The 23,683-nt window shown below is 39.4% G+C and overlaps 2 protein-coding genes and 1 non-coding gene across 11 annotated transcripts in view; 1 reads left to right on the top strand and 2 right to left on the bottom strand.

The window, feature by feature from the left end:
• The window catches only part of AASDH (aminoadipate-semialdehyde dehydrogenase), a 43,359-nt gene extending 39,591 nt beyond the window's left edge, over positions 1–3,768 (bottom strand). For 3 of the 9 annotated variants that reach the window (XR_009350691.1, XM_059160791.1, XM_059160759.1), the window contains exons 1-2: positions 3,578–3,713; positions 718–991 (exon numbers count right to left, since the gene is read on the bottom strand). Coding sequence is in view for 5 of the 9 variants with exons in the window: in XM_059160791.1 (XP_059016774.1) it covers positions 718–947 (230 nt within the window). In the remaining 4 variants the exon portion in view is untranslated. Of the gene's footprint in view, positions 1–717; positions 992–3,438 lie in introns of all 9 variants that reach the window. The other 6 variants (XM_059160780.1, XM_059160825.1, XM_059160770.1 and 3 more) reach the window with 6 other exon arrangements.
• A 7,618-nt stretch (positions 3,769–11,386) lies between these two features.
• LOC131822894 (U6 spliceosomal RNA) lies at positions 11,387–11,495 on the top strand. The gene has a single exon (XR_009350376.1). It is a non-coding gene; the product is annotated as a U6 spliceosomal RNA (small nuclear RNA).
• A 1,613-nt stretch (positions 11,496–13,108) lies between these two features.
• Positions 13,109–23,683, bottom strand: part of PPAT (phosphoribosyl pyrophosphate amidotransferase) — a 37,260-nt gene continuing 26,685 nt past the window's right edge. The window contains exons 4-11 of the mRNA XM_059160682.1: positions 21,605–21,717; positions 21,366–21,511; positions 20,733–20,805; positions 20,029–20,180; positions 19,498–19,625; positions 17,749–17,970; positions 16,639–16,759; positions 13,109–15,566 (exon numbers count right to left, since the gene is read on the bottom strand). Coding sequence (XP_059016665.1) covers positions 15,370–15,566; positions 16,639–16,759; positions 17,749–17,970; positions 19,498–19,625; positions 20,029–20,180; positions 20,733–20,805; positions 21,366–21,511; positions 21,605–21,717 — 1,152 coding nt within the window. The 3' untranslated portion in view covers positions 13,109–15,369. The remainder of the gene's footprint in view (positions 15,567–16,638; positions 16,760–17,748; positions 17,971–19,497; positions 19,626–20,028; positions 20,181–20,732; positions 20,806–21,365; positions 21,512–21,604; positions 21,718–23,683) is intronic.

The following is a 23,683-nucleotide window of genomic DNA, read 5'->3' as shown; positions in this document are numbered from 1 at the left end:
TCTTATTTACTGCAGAACCTAGTACAGAAATCACTATGTAAGAATAATATTCTAGAACAACTCAATGAACATTTCACAAATGATCATTTAAATCAGTGTCTTCCTCAGTTCCTAGCTCAGTTTTTATGAACCATCATCCAAAACTCTCATTTACTCATTCATTCACTTACTAAATACCCGAGTACCTAAAACTTTGTCTCGGGGGGGGGGGGGGGGGGAACTGGTTACATTATTTCTGAAACACTTGTTTCCTTTGATACAACAGAATTTATGACTGTTTTCTTTATGACTGTTTTCTTTTGGCAGACAAAAGAAGCCCTTATATTTTGGAGATATATAAGTATTCTATTAGCGAAACCTTCTGGTCTCTCCTAAATAAACTCATATTAACTTTAATGATTAAAAGTAATCTTGGGGTATGGGTGCCTTGGTGGCTCATTCGGTTAAGCATCTGCCTTCAGCTCATGTCATGATCCCAGGGTTCTGAGAACTCCTCCCTGTCTCCCTTGCTTGTGCATAGGTGCTCTGTCAAATAAATAAACAAAATCTTTAAAAAACAATAATTTGGGGGTAAATATGAATTCCATCAGCTTACAATCGAACAAGCAATACATAAAAATAAAATAGTAAACAGAATATTAAGTTACAACATATTCTGTGTATCAAAGAATTATAAATTCGGTTAGAAAACTAAAATTTTAATATTAAAACAATTACCCTAAAATCCAAGAGGGTAAGTTTATCCCAGGATGGCAGTAGAGACCAACTTCCCGAATTCCTTGAAAGTCACAGTGTAATTGCAGGAGATTTGATAATTCTGAAGCAACAGTAACCACAGTTTCATAGGTATAATAAACTGGAGGCTGGCTGTTACACTCATCAAAACATACAGCTATTTTATCTGAATAAATGGAGGCAGCCTGATGCACCAGTTCTTGAAGAGTCATTTCACTGAATTTCTCTAAGCATCATGGGTAGCAGAGAACTCCACCTACATACAGAAATATTATGGGAACAGAGAATTTTAGGGAACCTGGTAGGATGAGAAAGGGAGAGGGAAACTTCTATATAAATCATTCCTCACAAAAATGAATATATCAAAAACATAATTAATCTCAGAGCCCAGGAATGATCTGTGGTGAGACAAGATGGTTGAAAATTAATTTGATATCACTGACCTAACACTGGGTCAGTGCTGGAAGAAAATTTGGGAGAGGTGTGGTATACACAGGGGAGAAAAAAAACAGGTAAAAATGTAGTCTCTCTCGACTGCCCACAATAGGAAAAAACAAAAAAATTAACCAATAAAACTCAAATTAAAGCACTACATGCTTATTTTTTTTCTTTTTTTGGTTATCATCCCAGATTAAGGCAAAGTGGTTAAAATCCTGCACACTGTCTTTGAAAAGACTAATGGGAGTAACTGTGCTTTTAGGAACTGAACTTAAGTGACAGCACAATAAACCCTTGACAGAAAAAAAGAAAAGAACTACCTACATACACCCAATTTTAGTCCACTATCCATAAACTATATTATTTATTATAATATTTCAGAGATCACAAATAGTCCCTTTTATAAATGCTGAATAACCTCTTTATTCTCTACATTTAAATTCCCAATAAATCCATTTAAATTACAGCATTACAACTCAAAGCATTCTATCAATATTCTCTGGACTTCAATAAAAATATAAAGATTTTAAACAGTATTTCACCAAAAAAAATTTTAGGTATCATTAGTTAAGAAACAACTGGTATTTCCTTGAGATAAAAGTGATTTTCTTCTCTTCTATGAACTCCTTTCCATATTTCAAAAGCAAGATTTATGAAGTAGCCTAGTTTTTTTCTTACTTGCGTATACATATTTGAACTGATTTCATTGATTCAAAATAAAATAAACTTTTATCTATATAATTTTATTTATATGAATTAGGGGAGACTGGGTGGCTCAGACCGTTGAGCGTCTGCCTTCGGCTTCGGTCATGATCCCAGCATGGAGTTGAGTTGAGTCCCGCATGGGGCCCCCTGCTCAGCAGGGAGCCTGCTTCTCTCTCTCCCTCTGCTTCCCCCACCTTGTGCTCTGTCAAATAAATAAAATCTTTAAAAAAATTTTATATGAATTAGAAAACAGAACGTTTCGAACAAGTGCAAAATGAACCAACCACCATTAAGACCCATAAGTTTTTAAAATGCTAGGATATCTAAATACAAAATGTAAAAATCTAACTGTAGTGTAGTTTTTAATAAGCATTTCTATATTTTCTGCTGTAATGTACAAGATAAAAAGATTGAATTTTTCCTCATACACACAAATTGGATAAAGACTGTTCATAGCATGCATTAATTATGCCAAATACATTTATTACAGGAGGTACAGTCAGTGCAGATCTGCCATCACTCTCTCCTGCTATCAGTAACAAATTGCTCACATTATAAGGCATTTTCATAAAAATGCTATACTGTATGTATAAAATGTTATACTGTATGTCTCCCCCCGCAAAATGCATTTTTAATGCAAAAACAATTACAGCAGTTAAGTATTTTTCACATGAGGACATTCTGATTATTATTCTCCAAAATACTTAACATCAAAGGGGAAAGATTATAAAGCTTCAACTTTTAAAAAATATTTTCATAGCAAATTGCAACACTCACCACACATATCTATATAATTCAGATGTTTTTATACTTTTAACTGCCAGTTCCCTGGTGGTTGCTACAGAAACTTAAGGCAAGATCTATAGTGTGAGGTTTTTTTTTTCAATCAAATACATTCTCTCCAATAAAAAAATATATACTTATTCGACTCCCAAACATTTCTGAGACCTCCCCTCATGGAGGGGAGCAAATCTGGTAAACAGATTTTATATGTAATGCATATTCGCTACTTCCTTTACAACAGTAGACGCTATTAAGTTACCAAAGGTCTTAGGAGGGTCGACAAATTCTCGTGCTTCAAGGGTTCTCTTCCTACCTTATCAGTTACTTTATTTTTTTTGAAGATTTTTAATTTTATTTATTTGACAGACACAGATCACAAGTAGGCAGAGAGGCAGGCAGAGAGAGGGGGAAGCAGGCTCCCCGCTGAGCAGAGAGCCCCATGCGGGGCTCGATCCCAGGCCCCTGAGATCATGACCCGAGCCAAAAACTTAACCCACTGAGCCACCCAGGTGCTCCTATCAGTTATTTTAAAAAGACAGGTAAATAATCTAGAAACGTTACTGTGCTGCATCCATTGGCTTCTTAATTTACATTATGCAACGACATTTAGTAACAATGCACTCAGTAGCTCCCAAAACACTTTCGTTCGCTCTTCCAAACCATACGAGCAAACAGTAGAGCAGATTTCTTTCTTTCAGAACGAAGCGGCAAAGGGTCTGAGGCTGGGTAACCCCGGAGAGATCACACAGATGAGTTCAGCCTCTGCACGCCACCAACCTGCCAGCCGCCACTGTCACATCCCGGACCAGGCGGTGGCCCTGAGGCGGAACGAAGCTGCACACCCAGCCTGAAGCCTCCCCCTACTTCAGTTCCCTCACACAGGCCCCCGCCGGATGCAGCCTCCTGCGAGACTCACTCAGAAGGCCTGAGGACTGCGGCAGAGGCTTTAGCCCATCCGGACCTTCCAAAAGACCGAACCCAGCATCTCCCCCAACACACGTGAAAGCAGCCATTACCCACAAGCCGTAAAGCTTATTATCCACCGCACGGACCGCCGGGATCTGAGAGGCACCGGCTCTCGCGTGATCTTGTGCGTCGCTGCATTGACGTCAGCTGAAGCGACCGAGGGCTGACAGTGTCTCGCTGCCCTGCCCCCTCCGGATGATCTTGCGGCAACCTGGGAGGAGATCTGGCGCTGCTTCTGCCTACCGCGCTCAACTCTGACACCTGTTGTTGTCACGCTAGATTTTGGACAGGGTTTGCCAAGACTTTGGAGCTGACCAGTTTAGAATCATGCCCTTTCATACTTAAACTCGGCTGAGATACTTTAATTTGAAACCGCTCTCTCCTTGTCCCCACAGTGGAGAGAAAGAGAATGTCTAGGCTTGATGGGAAGGAAGGGGATATAGCGGTGAAATGCAACAGTAAATGGACTTAATCCATCTGACATTTCCTGAGAGTAGAAGTAGAGTTTGGAAGACTCAGTGCCGTGATGAACCCTGCAAAGGAGGTCCCTGTTATAATTACGCTGACATTTTAATTGCAAGAGACAGATTTAAACGATGACTAAGAAATTTTCAGCGTACAGTAGTCGCAATAAAATAGGTCGGGGGCGGGGGAGTTACCTAAGCTATATGCCTGAATAATAATTGGTTACCAAGTTATTACAGTTGGAGACATGTAAACTATTACAGGTGTCAAAGGAAACAATAAGTGTTATTTTTAAGCTACTCTGCAACAGCAGAGATGAAGTGATCAGGTTTTTAAAAATTTTTGCATAAGGACTGAGAAGACCGCCCAGTATTGACTATATATGAAAAGTCATGGGACATCCTCTTGTCCTTAGGGTCAGGGGCAAGAAACTATCAGTAAGCCAAGCAAGAGATAGATCCATCCTTGCACAATGCTTTCACACGGATGTACCACAGCCTACTCAAACTATGGGGGGTGGGGCGGTGTTGTCCCCATACGTTTCTGTATTTGAGAATAACACCATCATCCAGCCAGCAAAGAAACCTAGATACCACCGTCGCCTTTTTCTTTATCCTCCTATATCCAATCAGAGCCTGTCTCCACTCCTCAAAGTCAGCTGACTACATCAGAATCACCTGTGGGATGTTAAACAAAGATTCTAGTTTCATGGACCTCCATCCCCATAGGTTCTCAATAAGTTTTCTACTGAGGGGCCTACAATCTGCGTTTTCAAAATGCTCACATCATTTCCGCTACTGCTATCTTAGTTCAGGTCTTCTTGGTCAGCTTTTCCCTAAAGCCTATCTAGCCTCGCTTGGCTCTAAATCTAAATTGCTGCTAGAAGGATGTTGGTTTTATTATAAAATTTCAACTTGGATAGTAATGATAGTTTTTTTTTTTAAGTTGTTTATTCCCCTTGTACAATCTACTTTTTTTTTTCTTCTGTTGGTTTTGGACACTATCTTTCACATGAGAGGCTTCCTGGGGTATCTGGTAGTCATGAATTACCTGCACATATTTAAAAGTGGGACATTTGGGACGCCTGGGTGGCTCAGTTGGTTAAGCTGCTGCCTTCAGCTCAATAATCCCAGGGTCCTGGGATTGAGTCCCGCATCAGACTCCTTGCTCGGGAGGGAGCCTGCTTCTCTTGCTGTCTCTGCCTGTCACTCTGCCTGCTTGTGTGTACTCTCTCTCTCTCTGACAGATAAATAAATAAAATATTGTAAAAAAATAAAAGTGGGACATTTAACTTGATTGTAAACAGTCTGTAGGACAAGTTTGTTGAAAATCAAGTTGAGAGAAAAGGGCTTGGTGTATGTTTGGAGGTGTGTGTCTCAGAATTGAGTATAAAATTTATCACTTAATTCTATTTCAGGTTTTTTACGTCCTCCAATATGAAGACATTGTTTTAGGGGCACCGGGGTGGCTCAGTCGTTTGAATGTCCAACTCAACCTCAGCTCAGGTCTTAATCTCAGGGTTGTAAGTTCAAGCCCTGCATTGGGCTCCATGCTGGGTGAGGAGCCCACTTAAAACTAAGGGACACCTGGGTGGCTCAGTCAATTAAGAGTCCACCTTCAGCTCAAGTCTTGATCTCAGGGTCCTGAGGGCTCCCTGCTTAGTGGGGAGTCTGCTTCTCCCTTGTCCCTCTCCCACCGGTCATGCCCACTCTCTCAAATAAATACAATCTTTTTTTTTTTTTTTAAGATTTTATTTATTTATTTGACAGAGAAAGATCAAAAGTAGGCAGAGAGGCAGGCAGAGAGAGAGAGAGGGGGAAGCAGGCTCCCTGCTGAGCAGAGAGCCCGATGCGGGACTCGATCCCAGGACCCTGAGATCATGACCTGAGCCGAAGGCAGTGGCTTAACCCACTGAGCCACCCAGGCGCCCCAAATAAATACAATCTTTAAAAAAAAATTTTTTTTTATTAAAAAGGTGCCTGTGTGGCGCAGATGGCTAAGGTCCAACTTCTGGTTTTAGCTCAGGTCATGATCTCAGGGTCATCAGATTGAGCCCCCATAGGGTTCCGTGCTCAGAAATCTCAAGAATTCTTGCTCTCTCTGTCCCTCCAGCTCATGCCCGCTCTCAGATCTTTTTTTTTTTTTTAACGTTTTAATTAGAGAGTACAACAACAAAAAACCCCAAAGACATTGTTTTACTTTCTCCTGAACACAAGGGCCTTCAGAATTAGGCATACAGCGGTGATAGGTAGGGGCACAAAGATGTAACTCATTCCTAAATGAACTTCAATGCTGTTACCCTCGTCACCCCTTTCCAGAAGCCAACTTCTCAGGTTTTTAAGAGGTTCTGTGATGTAAATAGGATTGTTTATTGGCTTTCCCGCTGCTGGTTTAGAATTTAGCTTTTCCAAATCAGCTGAGCCCTTTGCTTTGGACTCCAGAATCTTTTCGTCTATCCTTGAGAGTTTAGGACTCTTAAGTCCCTTTACGGTCACTTTCAGGGGGTCTTAAGAGAAAGCAAATGCAGAAGACTAAGTTCAAAACACCATTTTTACCTGGTAATCTAGAATGATAATTCTAAAATATATATCAGATTAATCATAGCATTCTCCTGCGGTGCCTGGGTGGCTCAGTGGGTTAAGTCTCTGCCTTCAGCTCAGGTCAAGACCTCAGGGTCCTGGGATTGAGCCCTGCATGGGGCTCTCTGCTCAGAAGGAAGCCTGCTTCCCCCTCCCCCTGCCTGACTCTCTTCTACTTGTGATCTCTCTGTGAAATAAATATAGTCTTTTTTCAAAAAAAATCATAGCATTCTCCTGCTTAAGACCTTCTTTAGTGGTCTCTCATTGGCTGCAGGAAGACATTCAGACACCTTACCAAGATAAACAAGATGGTTCATTATCTAGCCCTACCTGTAACACTTAACCACTGCTCTCCTACCCTCCATATTCCTCATACATGGTCCTGGAAGTTCAGCTATGATTAAGACCCTAGTAAATCTTCTGAGCCAAATATCCACACCTGTGTTCTGGCGGGGTTTCAGGCTGAAATACCCTTTCTTCTCCCCAAGTTTGCTTGATGAATATTTACCCCTTTTATGAAAACACAGCTTAAACATCACCTCCTTGGGACGTCTGGGTGGTTCAGTCGGTTAGGCGTCTGCCTGTGGCTCAGCTCATGATCCCAGGGTCCTGGGATTGAGTCCCACATCAGGCTCCCTGCTCAGCAGAGAGCCTGCTTCCCTCTGCCTGAGATCTCTCGTGTGCTAACAAATAAATAAAATCATAAAAAATAAAACCACCTCCTTGGTGCCTTTCTTCAACGCTTTATTAGAATGTATCTATCCTCCCCTCACCATCCCATGAACCCAGCAAACTGCTGGGAGGGACACTCCTGCCATGGTCCTGGGTGTCCTTGCAAATTCTTGCTGGATATGCCAGAAACACAAGGTATTGATTGCTCTTTATTCAGGTCATTTGTCAGGGCTGGCTGTTTGGGGTGATGGATCTCCAGACCTGAGGTAATGTTTTTCCCAAGGAGCAGGTTTGCTTCCATTTACTATAAAAGCAAATCCCCCCAAACTTAATATTCCTTTCCTGTCACACAACTCACTGCAAGTGCAGACATCCATCTCTGCCTAACTCCATCTCCCCAGTGGGACTTGGGAAACGGGGAACCGACAAATGAAGCTCTGGCCACTTTTTGCCATGCGCAATGCATTTGTCTTTGACCCAGAAATCTCAGGTCTACTGCCATGAAACAGTGACAGTAATAGCTTTTCAGTAGGGTACAAGCCTAGACCCTTCCCAAACGGTGACTTACACTTCTTACAGAACCTGGCAACAGCTGCATTATTTCTTTGACTTCTTATACTCAATAGTTAAGTACCTTGAAAACAGTTTCATTTCGTATGCACCTGTTTCCCCAACTATCTTTTTATTCTTCTCCCTCCACTACATCAATTCCTGGGAAATATCAAATGCCTATCCCAGAACCTTGCTGATCCTTTGTCCATTTATCAATGCATTTTTTTTAAAAAGATTTATTTATTTGACAGAGAGAGATCACAGTAGGAGAGAGGAAGGGAAGAGATCACAGAGAGAGGAAGGGAAGCAGGCCCCCTGCTGAGCAGAGAGCCCGATGTGGGACTCGGGACCCTGAGATCATGACCTGAGCCGAAGGCAGCGGCTTAACCCACTGAGCCACCCAGGCGCCCCTATCGATGCATTCTAACTTCACTTCTTTTAACCTAATTTTCCATTCATCTCAGTTGCCAATGTCATTTCTTTTAAGAATAAAAATTTCATAAACAATTTTGATTATCCTTGACCTTACCTCCAATGTGTGGGTTTTCCATCCAACCCACAATTAACTCAGGAAGAGCCAGTTGGAAGAAACGCAGAGGACAAGGTATGTGGAAAGGGAGCATGGAGCTACATGCTCTCCAAGCATACCAGTCACCCGAGTCTCCGTGTCACCATACCGGAAGTTCTCCATACCCTGTGTCCTTCTGGGTTTTTATATGCTTAATTGTGAGGGCATGATTAATTTTTTAAAAAGATTTTATTTATTTGACAGAGATCATAAGTAGGCAGAGAGGCAGGCAGAGAGGTGGGGGGGAAGCAGGCTCCCTGCTGAGCAGAGAGCACCATGCGGGGCTCGATTCCAGGACCCTGAGATCATGACCTGAGCTGAAGGCAGAGGCTTCAGAGGCAGAGGCCAGGTGCCCCAGGCATGATTAATTTTTTAAAGATTTTAAAAATTTATTTGACAGAGGCATAGCAAGAGAGGAAGGGGGAGTGGGAGAGGGAGAATTTCCTACAGAAATTGGGAGAGTGGGAGAGGGATTTCCTACAGAACCGGGAGCATGATGCGGGGGCTTGATCCCAGGACCCGGGGATCAAGACCTGAGCGGAAGGCAGATGCCCAACAATCAACAATGAAGCCACCCAGACGCCCTGAGGACGTGATTAATTAGATCATTGGACGTTACCAGTTGATTCAATCTGTAGCTCCACTCCCCTCCGTCAAAGTCAAGGAGATGGGGCTGGATGTTCAACCTGATGTTCACATGGCTAGTTCCCAAGGCAAGTAGTCCTTATTCGTAGGTGTTTTTAGAAAGTCACCTCATTAACATAAATTCAGGTGTGGTTGAAAAGAGTTTGTTATGAATAGTGACATCTTTATTAAAGGCAAACCAAAAAACCCTCAACCACAGAGAATTAACAAGTGGTTACCATAGAGGAGGTGGGTGGGTGGGGGATGGGTGAAAGAGGTGATGGGGGGTTAAGAGTACACTTCCCATGATGAACACTGAGTAATATATGGACCTGTTGAATCACTGTATTGCACACCTGGAACTAATTTAGCACTGTATGTTGACTATACTGGAAATTTTTTTTTTAAACCACACCTTTATTTCTCCTACTACTTAGGAAATCTCAAGGACTTTAGGATAACTGTGCTAGAAATAGGATAAAGACCAAATATATATTTATTATAAATCACAGTATCATACTACCCTGAAGACAAGGCTAGCTCCCTGTTGTGCGCTTTGTAGCATCACAGCTGGTATAATGGTGTTATTTGATTTACTCTTAACAGTGCTCAGCTGCTCAGTTGAAGATGGAGAAAATTAGTGGTTGGGTTCATTCAGGCTTGCTTTGTCAGATGGCTAGGAAAGAACGAAGTGATGAGGGAGGTCCCATTGTTCGCAAGAGGGAGTCTATTTTATTAAAGTTCTGCAGGGGACCCAATAACCTTATATACATACAAATACTACATAAAATATATAAAAGGGGTGCCTGGGTGGCTCAGTGGGTTAAGCCCCTACCTTCAGCTCAGGTCATGGTCTCAGGGTCCTGGGATTGAGCCCCACATCCAGGCTCTCTGCTCAGCAGGGAGCCTGCTTCCCCCTCTCTCTACCTGCCTCTCTGCGATCTCTCACTCTGTCAAATAAATAACATCTTTAAAAAAATATATATATATATAAAAAATATATATATATATATATGTTTGAAAGAGAGAGACAGAGATACATGTATTTTTAAGAAACTGGCTCATAGGGGGCGCCTGGGTGGCTCAGTTGGTTGAGCAACTGCTTTCAGCTCAGGTCATGATCCTGGAGTCCCAGAATCGAGTTCCACATCGGGCTCCCTGCTCAGCGGGGAGTCTGCTTCTCCCTCTGGACCCTCTCTTCTCTCATGCTCTCTCTCTCTCTCAAGTAAATAAATAAAGTCTTCAAAAATATAAAATAAAATCTTAAAAAAAAAAAAGAGCAGGCTAGTAGGCTGGAAACTCTGGCAGGGTTTCTGTGTTGCAATTTTGAAAATTCTACCTTCAAGAAACCTCCATCTTTATTCTTAAAGACCTACAACTGACTGGATGAGGCCCATTCACATTCTGGACAGTAATCTGCTTTCTTCAGTCTACTGCTGGGGCACCTTGGTGGCTTAGTCTGTTAGGTGTCCAACTCTTATTTAGGTTCGGGTCATGGAATTGAGCACTGACATGCATTGAGTCCTGCATTGAGTGGGGCTCTGTGCTCAGCAGGGAGTTCACTTGAGAGTCTCTCTCCTTCTGCCCCTCCCTCTACTCAGGCTCTTTCTAAAATCAATCTTTTTTTTTTTTTTTTTTTTAAGTCTACTGATTTAAATGCTAATCAAATCTAAAAAATAACCACCAATCTAGATTGGTGTTTGAACAAACTGGGCACCACAGCCTAGCCAAGTTAACACAAAATTATCTCCTCAATCAGTATGTCAAACAAATTAATTTTCAGTAAAGCAAATTCAATGGCCGTGGGCCCCTTTTGTGCAATCATTTTCCATTTTGTCACAGGGCAAGGAGTTCAGTTATTATGGTAGATCCTAAGAACTTCCAAAACAGTTAAAAGCATTGGTTCTGGGGCACCCGGGTGGCTCAGTGGGTTAAGCCTCTGCCTTCAGCTCAGGTCATGATCTCAGGGTCCTGGGATCGAGCCCCACATCAGGATCTCTGCTCAGCAGGGGAGCCTGCTTCTCCCTCTCTCTCTGCCTGCCTCTCTGCCTACTTGTGATCTCTGTGTCTGTCAAATAAATAAATAAAATCTTTAAAAAAAAAAAGTATTGGTTCCTGCCATCGTTTAACAACTTCTCAGCTACAGAAAAAATTTATGCACACTCAAAAATGAGTTTACATTGCGTACTATAGCTTAGTCTAAAATGTCTAAGGGGCATGCAGTTTTTCCTGAGAGGCTTGGATTTTCATTTTGACTTATAAACAAGAAAGCAATTTTCCTTAGGAGTTGACAAGGCTCGTGCTCGCTTCGGCAGCACATATACTAAAATTGGAACGATACAGAGAAGATTAGCATGGCCCCTGCGCAAGGAGTTGACAAGGCTCTATTTGAAATCCAAAGAAAGAAGGCATGAGAAGTGACGCCCTGGGGCAAGATTTTCAGAGGCAACAGCATATATGCATATATTACTTTTTGTTTAAAGGTGGGTCTTGGTATGTTTATTATATATATATATATTTAAAGATTTTATTTGTTTTATTTGACAGAGATCACAAGTAGGCAGAGAGGCAGGCAGAGAGAGAGGAGGAGGAAGCAGGCTCTCCACTGAGCAGAGAGCCTGACTCGGGGCTCAGTCCCAGGACCCTGAGATCATGACCCGAGCTGAAGGCAGAGGCTTCAACCCACTGAGCCACCCAGGTGCCCTGGTATGTTTATTTTAAAAATAGACTAGGGGCACCTGGGTGGCTCAGTGGGTTAAGCCTCTGCCTTCGGCTCAGGTCGTGATCTCAGGGTTCTGGGATCGAGTCCCACATCAGGCTCTCTGCTCAGTGGAGAGCCTGCTTCCTCCTCTCTCTCTCTCTGCCTGCCTCTCTGCCTACTTGTGATCTCTCTCTGTCGAATGAATAAATAAAATCTTAAAAAAAAAAATAAATAAAAAAAAAATAAAAATAGACTATATTGGGGTGCCTGGGTGCCTCAGTCATTAAGTGTCTGCCTTCGGCTTGGGTCGTGATCCCAGCATCCTGGGATCAAGTCCCACATCAGGCTCACTGTTTGGTGAGAAGCCTGCTTCTCCTCCTCCTGCTTATGTTCCCTCTCTCACTGTGTCTCTGTCAAATAAATAAAATCTAAAAAAAAAAAAAAAAAGAGAGAGAGAGAGCAAGACTATTTTCTAGAGTACTTTTAGTTCACAGCAAAATCGAAGTTCTCACAAACCCTCCCAACCCCAAACATGCACAACCCCCCCCCCATGATCTTTCAACTGATAAGCCTACATGGACATGTCATTATCATCCAAAGTCTATAGTTTACATTAGGGTTTACTCTTGGTTTTGCACACCATGGGCTGGAACAAATATATAATGGCATGTATCCACCATCACAGTATCACAGAGAGCAGTTTCATGGTCCTAAAAATTCTCTGTGCCCTTCCTATCATATGTTCCTCCCCACCAACCCCTCATGTCTCCACAGTTTTGCCTTTTCCAAAATGGCATATAGTTGGGAGTCGCACAGTATACAGCTTTCACAGACTGGCTTCTTTCCCTTGGTAATATGCATTTAAGTTCCCTCCGTGTCTTTCTGTGGTCTGCTAGCTCTTTTCTTTTTAGGACTGAATAATATTCTATTGCCTGGATGTACCACAGTTTATTGATTTACCTACTTTGATTTAAAAAAAAATTCCCCCAACACACAAACATATGCACGCACACATTTTGGAAATCTGTGATACCTCTTCTGTTACACTCCCCATTCCCACTAGTCCTTCTGCAGAGCTTGCTAATATTATAGTGCTTACTTATTAGCATTACATTTGAAATAACCTTATGTGTCCTTTCTACTCAGCCAGGAGTTTTTTCCTGTTCATAAGCAATGGCCTATTTATTGAAATGTCTGGATCAGAGAAATAAGATCTGACTAGCTGGTGTCAAGAATGAAGCGTGGATGTCACTACTACTGTGCTATTCATTATAATGCAGTAAATAAAGGTCACTATTAAAAAAAAAGCACACACGCATATTTAAACACACTTATTACTTATTACATGTATTTATCACCAACGCATCACAATGAAGTCACAAAAAAGTAGGCTTAGTTTAATTCACAATAAAGATCCTGTGAAAACACATTTTTTATCTGTTTTGTGATTTTCAATACTCTGCTTATTTTAATTTAAAGCAGTTAAACAACATTTGAGAGTATATGTAAAAAACTGTAATTTAACTGACTTCTGAAACTTGGGAAATAAAAGGTCATGATGGAGAAACATTAAGAAATTTGTAGAATTACCAAACTCTCACAGTACCATATTCCTTTATAAAAGCATCTCAGTAAAACAAAATAAAAACAATGGGAGACAAAAAACTATGGAAAACACAAAAGTCAAATCAGAGATTTTGGTTTAGTACTTTCCCTGAGTCTCTTGTTTTTAAAAATCAAATGTAAGTGAGGCCAATTCAAAATTGACCCACAGGTCTTGTCTCCTCCATGCTGATGTGAAGAATACATTTAAGACAAGAGGCTATACACTCAAATGGTCCCAGGGCTTTATTCAAATGCCAATTTGCTTATGTCACTGCCACAGGGTTATGTGACCCGCTACCGCCCGCTGCATATGGGCTTAAAGAACTGTCAAGATTTTATCTTGGCCTGCCACACATAATATAACATATGAGACTATATACCAAATGAAGACAGAAGATTTCAGTTATTAATAAATATTAAATTTCTAAATGGATTTGGACACTATATACATCAAATTAAGGTAACTTAATAACACAGAAACAAACACCTTTATGTTTTAAAAAATCTCACATAAACAGGAGTTGGGGGCAGGACAACTTAAAATTTTCAATCTCAGATGTTATAAGAAAACACTTTTAAAAAACTGTGTTTCTTAAATCCCAATAAAATAAAAGTAGAAAAAAGTGATAAGGTGATGCTCAGAATTAGATGAGCATGCTAATTCCAAAATAGTTGTCATCTCGATTCTTAAACAAAATTGGCCCCTACCATGGTTCTACTTGATCATTTCAACTATGTATATATATTTATACATATATGTGTGATATATGTGTATATGTTTGCAAATGATCAAGCACTTTATTAAAAGAATATAATTAATAAGGATAAAAAGGTTGTTAGAATCTAAAAATTTATTTTTTACTTCAAATGTACTAGGTTACTTGCTGGGCTTGCTTATACTATAAGGGCACTAAGTAGTATGAATCATACTTTATAGTCAAATGTAGGAAAACTCCTTCCATCGACCTGTTTTTAGAATCATTTTTAAGACATCTCAAAGACAGATGGCAAAGCACTGCTAAACTGTATGTCTCCCTTTATCAGAACGAAATCTCAATTTCAGAATAACAGCCAACATTTCAAAACCTAATAATCATGCACTATCTTAAAATTGAGGCGTGAAATGATTCTAACCTCCAAAAGTATGACACTTTTTCATATTTCTATAATTTTTAATCTTGCAATATAAGTACCCCGTTGCACAGGCGGGAAAAGCGAGGCACAAAAAGGCATATATTTGTAAGACAGGGAAGCCAAGGTCAGAACCACACTGAGAACTCCAGGAACCTGCCACTTTGGGGATATAAAGGATTCAAGGTTTGCATGAAATGTTCTATTTAACTCATGTCCTGTTTGCATCATACCACCTTAGTCTAAACTCCTTCTAACTCTTTAAAGCATGGACCTACCAAATGCCACTTACCTCCGCCTTCTCTGACCAGGTAAAAAAGGCTAGCCAATGTTTGTGCGTTTCAAAGAAATAACAAAAAACAAAAGAAACACCAATGTTGTAGTATTTTACACAATTAGCAAGGTTCAATTATGAAAATATTCCACAACTGAATTTCAATAACTTTCAAGAAACAGTCCACAAAATTCTCTAAGAATCTGTGGGAAGGTATAGTGCCTGGCAATACTCACTAAAACAGAAATTTACCTATTCTTTGCATTATTGTTGCTGATGCAAAATTAAATGTATATGATCTCAGAAGTGGTAGCCTCAAAGTACTAAACTACGAAATAAAAACTGAAAGGATCATCCAAATTCCTAGATAACACCAAAATATTTATCTAGGATTGTGAAAGAAAGCACTTTGGTACTTTTCTCAGAAATCTCAAAACTTATAAAGGTAAACATAAGCATGTGGCATTTTACATCATTTCAAGGGAGTAACAGTAAATGGATAGGGTGTTAACCACCACTAAAACTTCTTGACCAACTTTGTATCTTAGAAAATCATATCTGTCCCTACCAGCTACCATTCCAATTCCACAGGGTATTTTCCAGTGAGACAAGCTGTACAATGACCATTCTTTTCAAAGCATTCCAGACCATTCCCATTCTCTTGAATCATAATATCCTGCTTTTCCACTTTCTGTTTTTTAAACTTTACCCCTTCTTGTACAGATGAAACCAGTCCTCCCACTGACAGATATACAACACTGTTTGCTCCTATAGGGGAAAGAGAGAAAAAGGAAAAGGTCATTACACTTCCTTTGGAAAAGATGATCTGCCTCAAAAGACAACAGTTATAAACAGAAAAACTCAAGCCAGGATAAAAATTCCTCCTTTAGCTTCTTTAAAAGGAGGAGGAGGAGGGAAGGAGTAAGTAATAAAACTCTGGGCCTTCATTATTTTTTAAAACATGAAATTGGAATTCAAGGAAGAATATAATTTAAAATAACAGTAGAAGCTTCAAATCTAGAATGCATTCAGAAAGCTTCAGGAGTAATTTTCTTGATTACAAAATGGACTCTGAAGTCAGGAAAATCTGGGTTCAATTTTAAGCTCAAGGTCACTTACTTTTCCTAAGTCTATTTTTTAATCTATAAGATTAGGGAAACATTGCCTAACTGTAGAGTAGCCACGATATTATTATAATAATATAGATATGTTCCCGGCAAAGGGTAAATGTTCACAATAAGGTATCAACTGCGTGATATTCAAAATATTTTAACTGGTAAGGCACAGCCATGTTAAAAGAAACACCAGCCGTAATCAAGCAGTGTGGAGGTACCAAGGTACACCGGCTAAACATCCGTGTAACATTTAAATAGTTAATCTCACCTAATTTGAAAAGCAAATGTCTTCTCCAGGATAACCTAGATCTCCAAGTCTGCTGACTTCATTATCAAACATAACCCTATAGTACCTTTTCACTTTCTGATTTGTACCCACATCCAAATTATTCCATTAGAATCTGTGGTAAAATTGTTTTTGTTTTTCTTGGGATCTGATCTCTGGAAAGCTTTAACTAAAATGCCTGCTGTTCCCTCTACCTGGAAAGCTTTTCTTCCTTTTCACTGGATCTCACCTTGGCCTAGGTCTCCAGTATAGACTTACCATGGGGTCTATACATACCAGGTACTCTCATTATTCGGAAGAGTGTTCAATATCTGCTCAACATGTCATACAACATGTATTTTTAACAAATACTGGACACTGCTTTTTCCTACAAGGGTAAAAACTGATAAGCTTTGGATTTTCTCTGTGAAAAAAAGCTTAGAGAAATTTTACTACCTACCCAGATATTTTGCAAGATGTTCAAATTCAGGTTTATTGGCAATAAGCTCTTCTTTTGTTGGTATGTTTATTCCCATAAAGCATGGATATCTAATTGGTGGTGAAGCTACTCTAATGTGTACCTTGGAAAGAAATCATTTTCACACATTATTTTAACATTCGTTTTAAGAATAATCATGCAAGGGGCGCCTGGGTGGCCCAGTCAGTAAGCAATTTGACTCTTGATTTGGCTCAGGTCATGATCTCAGCATCATGAGACAGAGCTTCGATTGGAGCCTGCTTGAGATTCTCTCTCCCGCTCTGCCCCTTACCTCCCTCACATGCTCTCAAGCTCTCTCTTGCATTCTTAAAAAAAAAAGAAAAAAATTCTGAAGAGTTAATCATAATAACAGTCATAAAAAAGGTAGAAACTCACAACCACAATTACCTTTTAAAAAAAACACCAATCAAACTTATTTACTTTTTAGAGAGAAAGCGTGCATGAGCGGGAAGGGCAAAAGGAGAAGGGACTCTACACTGAGCGCAGAGCCTCATGCTGGGCTTGATCTCACGATCCCCGGATGGTAACCCTAGTAGAAACCAAGAGTCGGATTCCCAACTGACTGCGCCTCCCAGGCGTCCCTCATAATCACAATTATCTTTAAAAGCTTTGTAGAAAGACTGCCATTGCTTTCCATGCCACTTCCTCCTAAAACAGACTTTAGTTTTGAATCCATTCAACTATTAGTTATAAAGGACATTTCTGTAATTGTAGTTTATTTTTAAAAATCACTTCTGTAATTAGAATTACTGAGACAGTGAGTTAGAATAAGCTCTGAGATTTAAAAATATAACCCAATGTGGCAAATTTATTACAACAGGATTTGTTCTGCATCTTCAAAAAGACAAATACTCTAAAAATTTAAAAAGCATTCTATTTTGTGGCTTTAGTTTTGAAACTACATATATGTTTTCCAAGTTGCACATAGTTATTACTAAAACAACTTATTTGCAAGATGACAATTAATTTTATTGAACTATCCATTTTCATTCACTGTACTACACTGCAATTTTTATGCCAGTATCCTATGGTTAATTATCGACACTTTAGGATAATTTTAATATCACTTACCTCTTTTGCGCCAGATTCTTTGAGCAATTTGATTATGGGTGAGATGGTATTGCCTCTTACAATTGAATCATCTATAAGAACAATTCTTTTGCCTTTAAAGTTGTCCGACAATACTCCAAATTTTTTTGCAACACCAAGTTGTCTTAACCTCATGTTTGGTTGAATGAAGGTTCTTCCTACATACCGGTTTTTACACAGCACTTCCACGTATGGAAGCCCACACTGATAAGAAATAAAAGGACATGAGACCCAATAGAGAACTGTAGGTTCCTATTTTCTCTAGGTCATGCTTCCATTATGATATGTATACAAACATTTTTTTAAAATTTTTTATTTATTTGACAGACAGAGATCACAAGCAGGCATAGAGAGAGGGAAGCAGGCTCCCTGCTGAGCAGAGAGCCTGATCTGGGGCTCGATCCCAGGACCCTGGGACCATGACCTGAGCTGAACGTAGAGGCTTTAACCCACTGAGCCACCCAGGTGCCCCATGTACACAAACATTTTAAATTGGTATTCTAAACTCTCCATCAACAGATTACAATTTTCCTTCACTATTTAAACTACACAGAAAAAAGGCAAAAAGAAGAATCATTCAAAGTAATATACTCATTATATTTTCCACCAATTCGTGGGAAAACCAATTCATTTGCCAAGAGTTTCAATGCTTTTAAACAAATATTTCTCTGTTTTGGAAGGGAACACTAAGTATGTGAAGACATGACAAAGGATAAATCACTGTCAAAAAAATTCATAGCAATTAAAAATTATCAGCAAGAAATGAATTAAAACCAGTATATAAAGGATATGCTTTCTGAGGAGGCAGATGGGGATTTATCCTTCTTTCAAGGTAATACCAATCTAAAATGTATGCATATTATTTCTTTTAAAAACAAATAACCTAAACTTTTCAGTGTAGTGAATGTTGAGCAGGACACCCCAGGATCGCTATAGTTACATAATCAACCTAGTTATGAAAAATGAAATTAAGCATAGTACTAAAAACATTACATAAAATAAAATTTTAAAAAGTTTTAGAAAAAAAAAAAAAAAGTTTTAGAAAAAAGGAGTGCCTGGGTGGCTCAGTCAGTTAAGAGATCAGCCCTTGATTTCAGCTCGGGTCTTGATCTCAGTCAGGGTCATGACTTTAAGCCCTGCATGGGGCTCCGCACTTGGCATGGAGCCTACTTAAAATCATTAAATTTTAAAAACCTTAAGCAAAATGAACATAAATGGCTTTATTATCACCCATACTAAACAGGAAACAAATATACCAGGCTACTTCAAGAAATGGGTCTTAATAATAAGTAAATATTACCACTAAATTCTATATATATTCAGGATGATATCTTTTTTTTTTTAAGATTTTATTTATTTATTTGACAGACGGAGATCACAGAGAAGCAGGCAGAGAGAGAGGAGGAAGCAGGCTCCCTGCTGAGCAGAGGGCCCGATGTGGGGCTCGATCCCAGGACCCTGGGACCATGACCTTAGCCAAAGGCAGAGGCTTTAACCCACTGAGCCACCCAGGCGCCCCAGGATGTTATCTTTTTAAATGAAGGGGATCATTCTGCAAATCTTTGGGCAGACTCCACTAAAACAGGGCCATTGAATGAAAAGGCTGGAAAGTAACTCTATAAAGGCCCCAACATTTTCTTTTTCTTTACACTATATTGGTTTCTCTTTATAAACAAGGATTTCCAATTTCAGAACTACAAAAGCATTTCACTACATGTCCAAAGAACATACCTTTGCTGCATAACCAAGAGCAGCAGGGGTAGCAGATTCCGGAACAGTGCTAACCAAATCTGCATCCACAGGTGCTTCAATTGCCAGCTGCTGACCACAACGATATCTTACTGTGTAAACCATCTGGTCTGGAATGTTCGGGAAAGGAAACGGATTATTTTTTTCTTAACATGGTATTATTTTTCTAAGAAAATTAGCTTGTTAGAATGTTGTACATGGAGTATAAGAAGTAAAGTAAAACATATAAAACAACTAAAGTGGAAATAGTTAAACTGGGGAATTCACTATTCAAAAAAACCTAGCCTTAATACACACTGAACATCATAATCCTTCCTTCTAAAAAGAAAAACAAAACCAAGAGTCAAATGAAAGAGAAAAATAGCCATCATATGACTTGTAGGTTCAGTCCCATATCCACAACAGAGAGCAGTGTGACTCTGAAGAGCCAGGTAAGCCTTCGAACCAAGAACTGCCAAATTTTGATGAGGTCAATGTGACACTTATATAAAAAGTTAAAGATATTTTATTTACCTTCAAATATACTATCTGGTCTTGCAAAATAAACATATTCAAAGATACAAAAGGCCACTGGGTTTCCTTCAGACCTTGGTATAACAGCAAGAGTTTGGACACTACGTTTGGTTATTTCCACGATTTCTCCAGGCAAGACTTCACGGTAATATCTTGGGAAACAATGTTAAAGAAAGAAGACTTTAAATAAACCAGACCTTAGGACTGATAATAAAATCTATTGTAAAGTATACACCAAGTCCCTGCCCTTATAAAGGAAAAGTGGTTCCATTTAAGAGATGGTTTAAAAATTAAAAAGTAATATTCCTCCAGCAGTAAATCTAATATGTTTATCTTTTACCTCTGAAGTCTAATTTTGAATTTTGAAAAATAAAAGCCCTAAGTTTTACTGAGTTTTGGAAGAACAGAGGCTAAAGAGAACATTTTATTCTGGCTTAAATTTTTTGATTGTAACTATTCCTTGAGGAGATTCTTGAGTCTTCCTTTCTAAAAACAGGTCTTATGGTATTGTGAATACAAGATGGCAATTTCAGAATTAGAAGGTATTAGAGGAACACTAAAGTCAGCGTAACTGCTAAATACAATGTACAAAAGAAACTGCATTTATAGATATGTCTTCTTACAGACATCAGAGAGAAAACTTTCATTTAAAAATTTTTTATTGATATGGAAAAAGTGAATATGCTGAGTGAAACAAAACTTACCTTGCACCAATTGATAAAAAGCTACAAGATTCTGAAGATACCACCCATCCTTCTGTTTCTGAAGATTTTTTCTCTGTAAATCACAAGGCAATTTAGTTAATAGATTTAAGAAATTTTACAAGAGGCTACCTACTTCAAGTGAACAGTTAAACACCAAATAGATAAATTTAAAAACTATCCATTTCCACAACTTTTTAGTCCATTTCTACAACTTTAGGAGTACACGAATCTAATTAGAACTTAAATAAAAATTTGAAAAGAAAAAAAATTGATCGTCATTCAACTTGAGCCAAGGATAAAACTAATGATACCAAAATTTTTTCAAAAACCGATTTCAATGTCTCAAATAGACATCTAACAAGTCAAAAAGAAAATCACTGAAATCATAGCACAATCAATGAAAAAGCTGAGCCAAGGCAATTCAGACAAGACAAAACAGGAAATGTCTATTAAATTCTTTAAAAATGGCTCATCCTCAGAAATCCTCAAGGAAATGTATTTTAAAACCTATCTTTTCACTTGGTTCCTTCTCACTCTTAGACTTCCAATGCCTAAAGATTTGAGGGTGTGCCAACAGTAGGACGACGACCTGGGAAAGCACTATGAAATTTTATTTCTTCTGAAATGCATTACCTTTATCATTTATATCAGATACAGGCATAAGACGTCCAATGCATAGAGGACGATTTCCGTAAGGATCTCTTACTGCATAAATAACATCTCTGTGCATTATAAGCAGGGAGTATGCTGTGGGTGCTTCCTTCATTAGGTTTTTAATCCTGGAATTAAATAATTGAATGAATAATTCCAGTTATAAACACATGTAAGACAGAGCTCTCATTACCAGAGCTATGAGCTTAGTCTAGTTTTACCTTGCTACCCAATCTGGGGTGCCATCTTGTTCCTGAGGAGGTGTATACGCCAGTAACTGGGTAATCATTTCGCTATCAGAACTTGTTGACAAACCAATACCATGCCGCAGAAGCTATTTAGAATGGAGAAAAGTGTAATCATTAGAGGGAGAGCTCCACCCGACCCTTCTTCAACCAATAGTCCACAATTACACAAGAGATCAGGCATCATGTGAAATTTCAGTTATGAAAATCCTGCATTCTACTAATGACATGTATACAGTAATGCGGAAGCACTGCTGGAGGCAATGGGAAGTCTCTGAAGCTTTATTTATGTATGTATGTATCTATGTATTGATTAATTGATTGACTGACAGAGAGAGAGAGACAGGCAAGGAGGGAACACAAGCAGGGGGAACAGGAGAGGGAGAAGCGGGCTTTTCATTGAGCAGGGAGCCGGATCCCAGGACTCTGGGATCATGACCTGAGCCGAAGGCAGACGCTTAACGACTGATACACCCAGGTGCCCCAGGAAGTCTCTGAAGGTTTTTAAGCAAGAAAAAAAAAAGTGTGCTAGGAGGCATAAAGAATAGCTTTTGAAAACTGAGTTTGAAGGAACGTAGACCCGCCATAAAGGTGGGGGAGAGCAGAGAAGGCACAAGGATTTGGAATTGTGATTCTAACATTTTCAGCCCTTGACAATCCTGGCCAATACGCCACATTCCCTTAAGAGTGGCATACTACAGTGGGGCCTCTCAAGCCAGGTTTGCTGGTTGCAGTGCCAGTGGCTACCCACTCCTCACGGATTATCACTGACAGACGAGAAGAAAGGAATTAACCATACTGAACAATTAAGTGTAGAAGATGTAATAAAAGTTGGTTGAGTGCTTTCATGATGATTGCGAGGTTCTGAGCAAGACTGACCAGGACTAGAACGTCACCATTGACATGTACAGGCTGAGTTTAAACTCATACTCTACAACATTTTCAGTAGTCAGCTAAATGTGTAGAAGTGAAATCCAGCATGTGGGTAAGGGGTTATGTCTACAAAGAATGAGCTAGATACTGTTCAGTATCGAACTTTTGGTGGTTATCTCTAAGCGATGGGCTTTTTTTTTTTTTAAGTAAGTTTTACTTCAATATTGGGTTTTTTTTTTTGGTATGAATTAAAAAGATTTTTCATTTGGGGGCAGAAAAACATTTTATTATCACTATAATACTAGAGCCTAAGAAGAGGGCAGAAGAAAGCTCTGGGAAATAACTAAAGCTAGAATTAAAAATAAAAGGACAATGATTGGTATGGAAGCATGGGTCTAGGTATTTTCCACCCACCAAAATTCACCATCGTTTGACTTCTCTCACTACTTAACCCATGTAAAAATGCCTGGTTCTCGAATGCTAAGGAGACAACTGCGTGTGTAGAACCATCCTGTTAATAAATGCCACCTGAGGTTTTATTTGCAATGTGACCAGATCAAGATTATTAGGATAATAATCTTGGTATTATTAATAAAAAAACTTGGTATCCATAAATGAATGGCAAAAATGGATAATTAAGCTATCAGGAATATAAATATACCAAATAACTTTATTTTTTATTATTATTACTGTAAAGATTCTATTTATTTGACAAGAATGCTGGAGAGAGTGAGAGAAAGCAGAAGCACAGGGAGCACCCAAGGGAGAAGCAGGCTCTCCACTAAAGCAAGGAGACCAGGGCGCCTGGGTGGCTCAGTGGGTTAAAGCCCCTGCCTTCGGCTCAGGTCATGATCCCAGGGTCCTGGGATCGAGTCCCACATCAGGCTCTCTGCTCAGCAGGGGGTCTGCATCCCTCTCTCTGCGTCTCTGTCTACTTGTGATCTCTCTCTCTCTGTCAAATAAATCAATAAAATCATAAATAAATAAAAAAAAAAAAAAAAAAAAAAAAAAAAAGCAAGGAGACCAAGCAGGACTCGATCCCAGGACCCCAGGATCATGATCTGACCTGAAGGCAGACGCTCAACCAACTGAGCCACCCAGGCGCCCCATACTAACTAATTTTTAAAAAAGTAAAATGAATTGACGAATAAAGGTATAAGCACAAATTAACACAGAATGCTC

The sequence above is a fragment of the Mustela lutreola genome, chromosome 1, assembly GCF_030435805.1.
Source record: "Mustela lutreola isolate mMusLut2 chromosome 1, mMusLut2.pri, whole genome shotgun sequence".
Lineage (NCBI taxonomy): Eukaryota > Metazoa > Chordata > Mammalia > Carnivora > Mustelidae > Mustela > Mustela lutreola.
The sequence above is the reverse complement of the archived record's forward strand: the minus strand, read 5'-3'. Positions and strand labels throughout refer to the sequence as shown.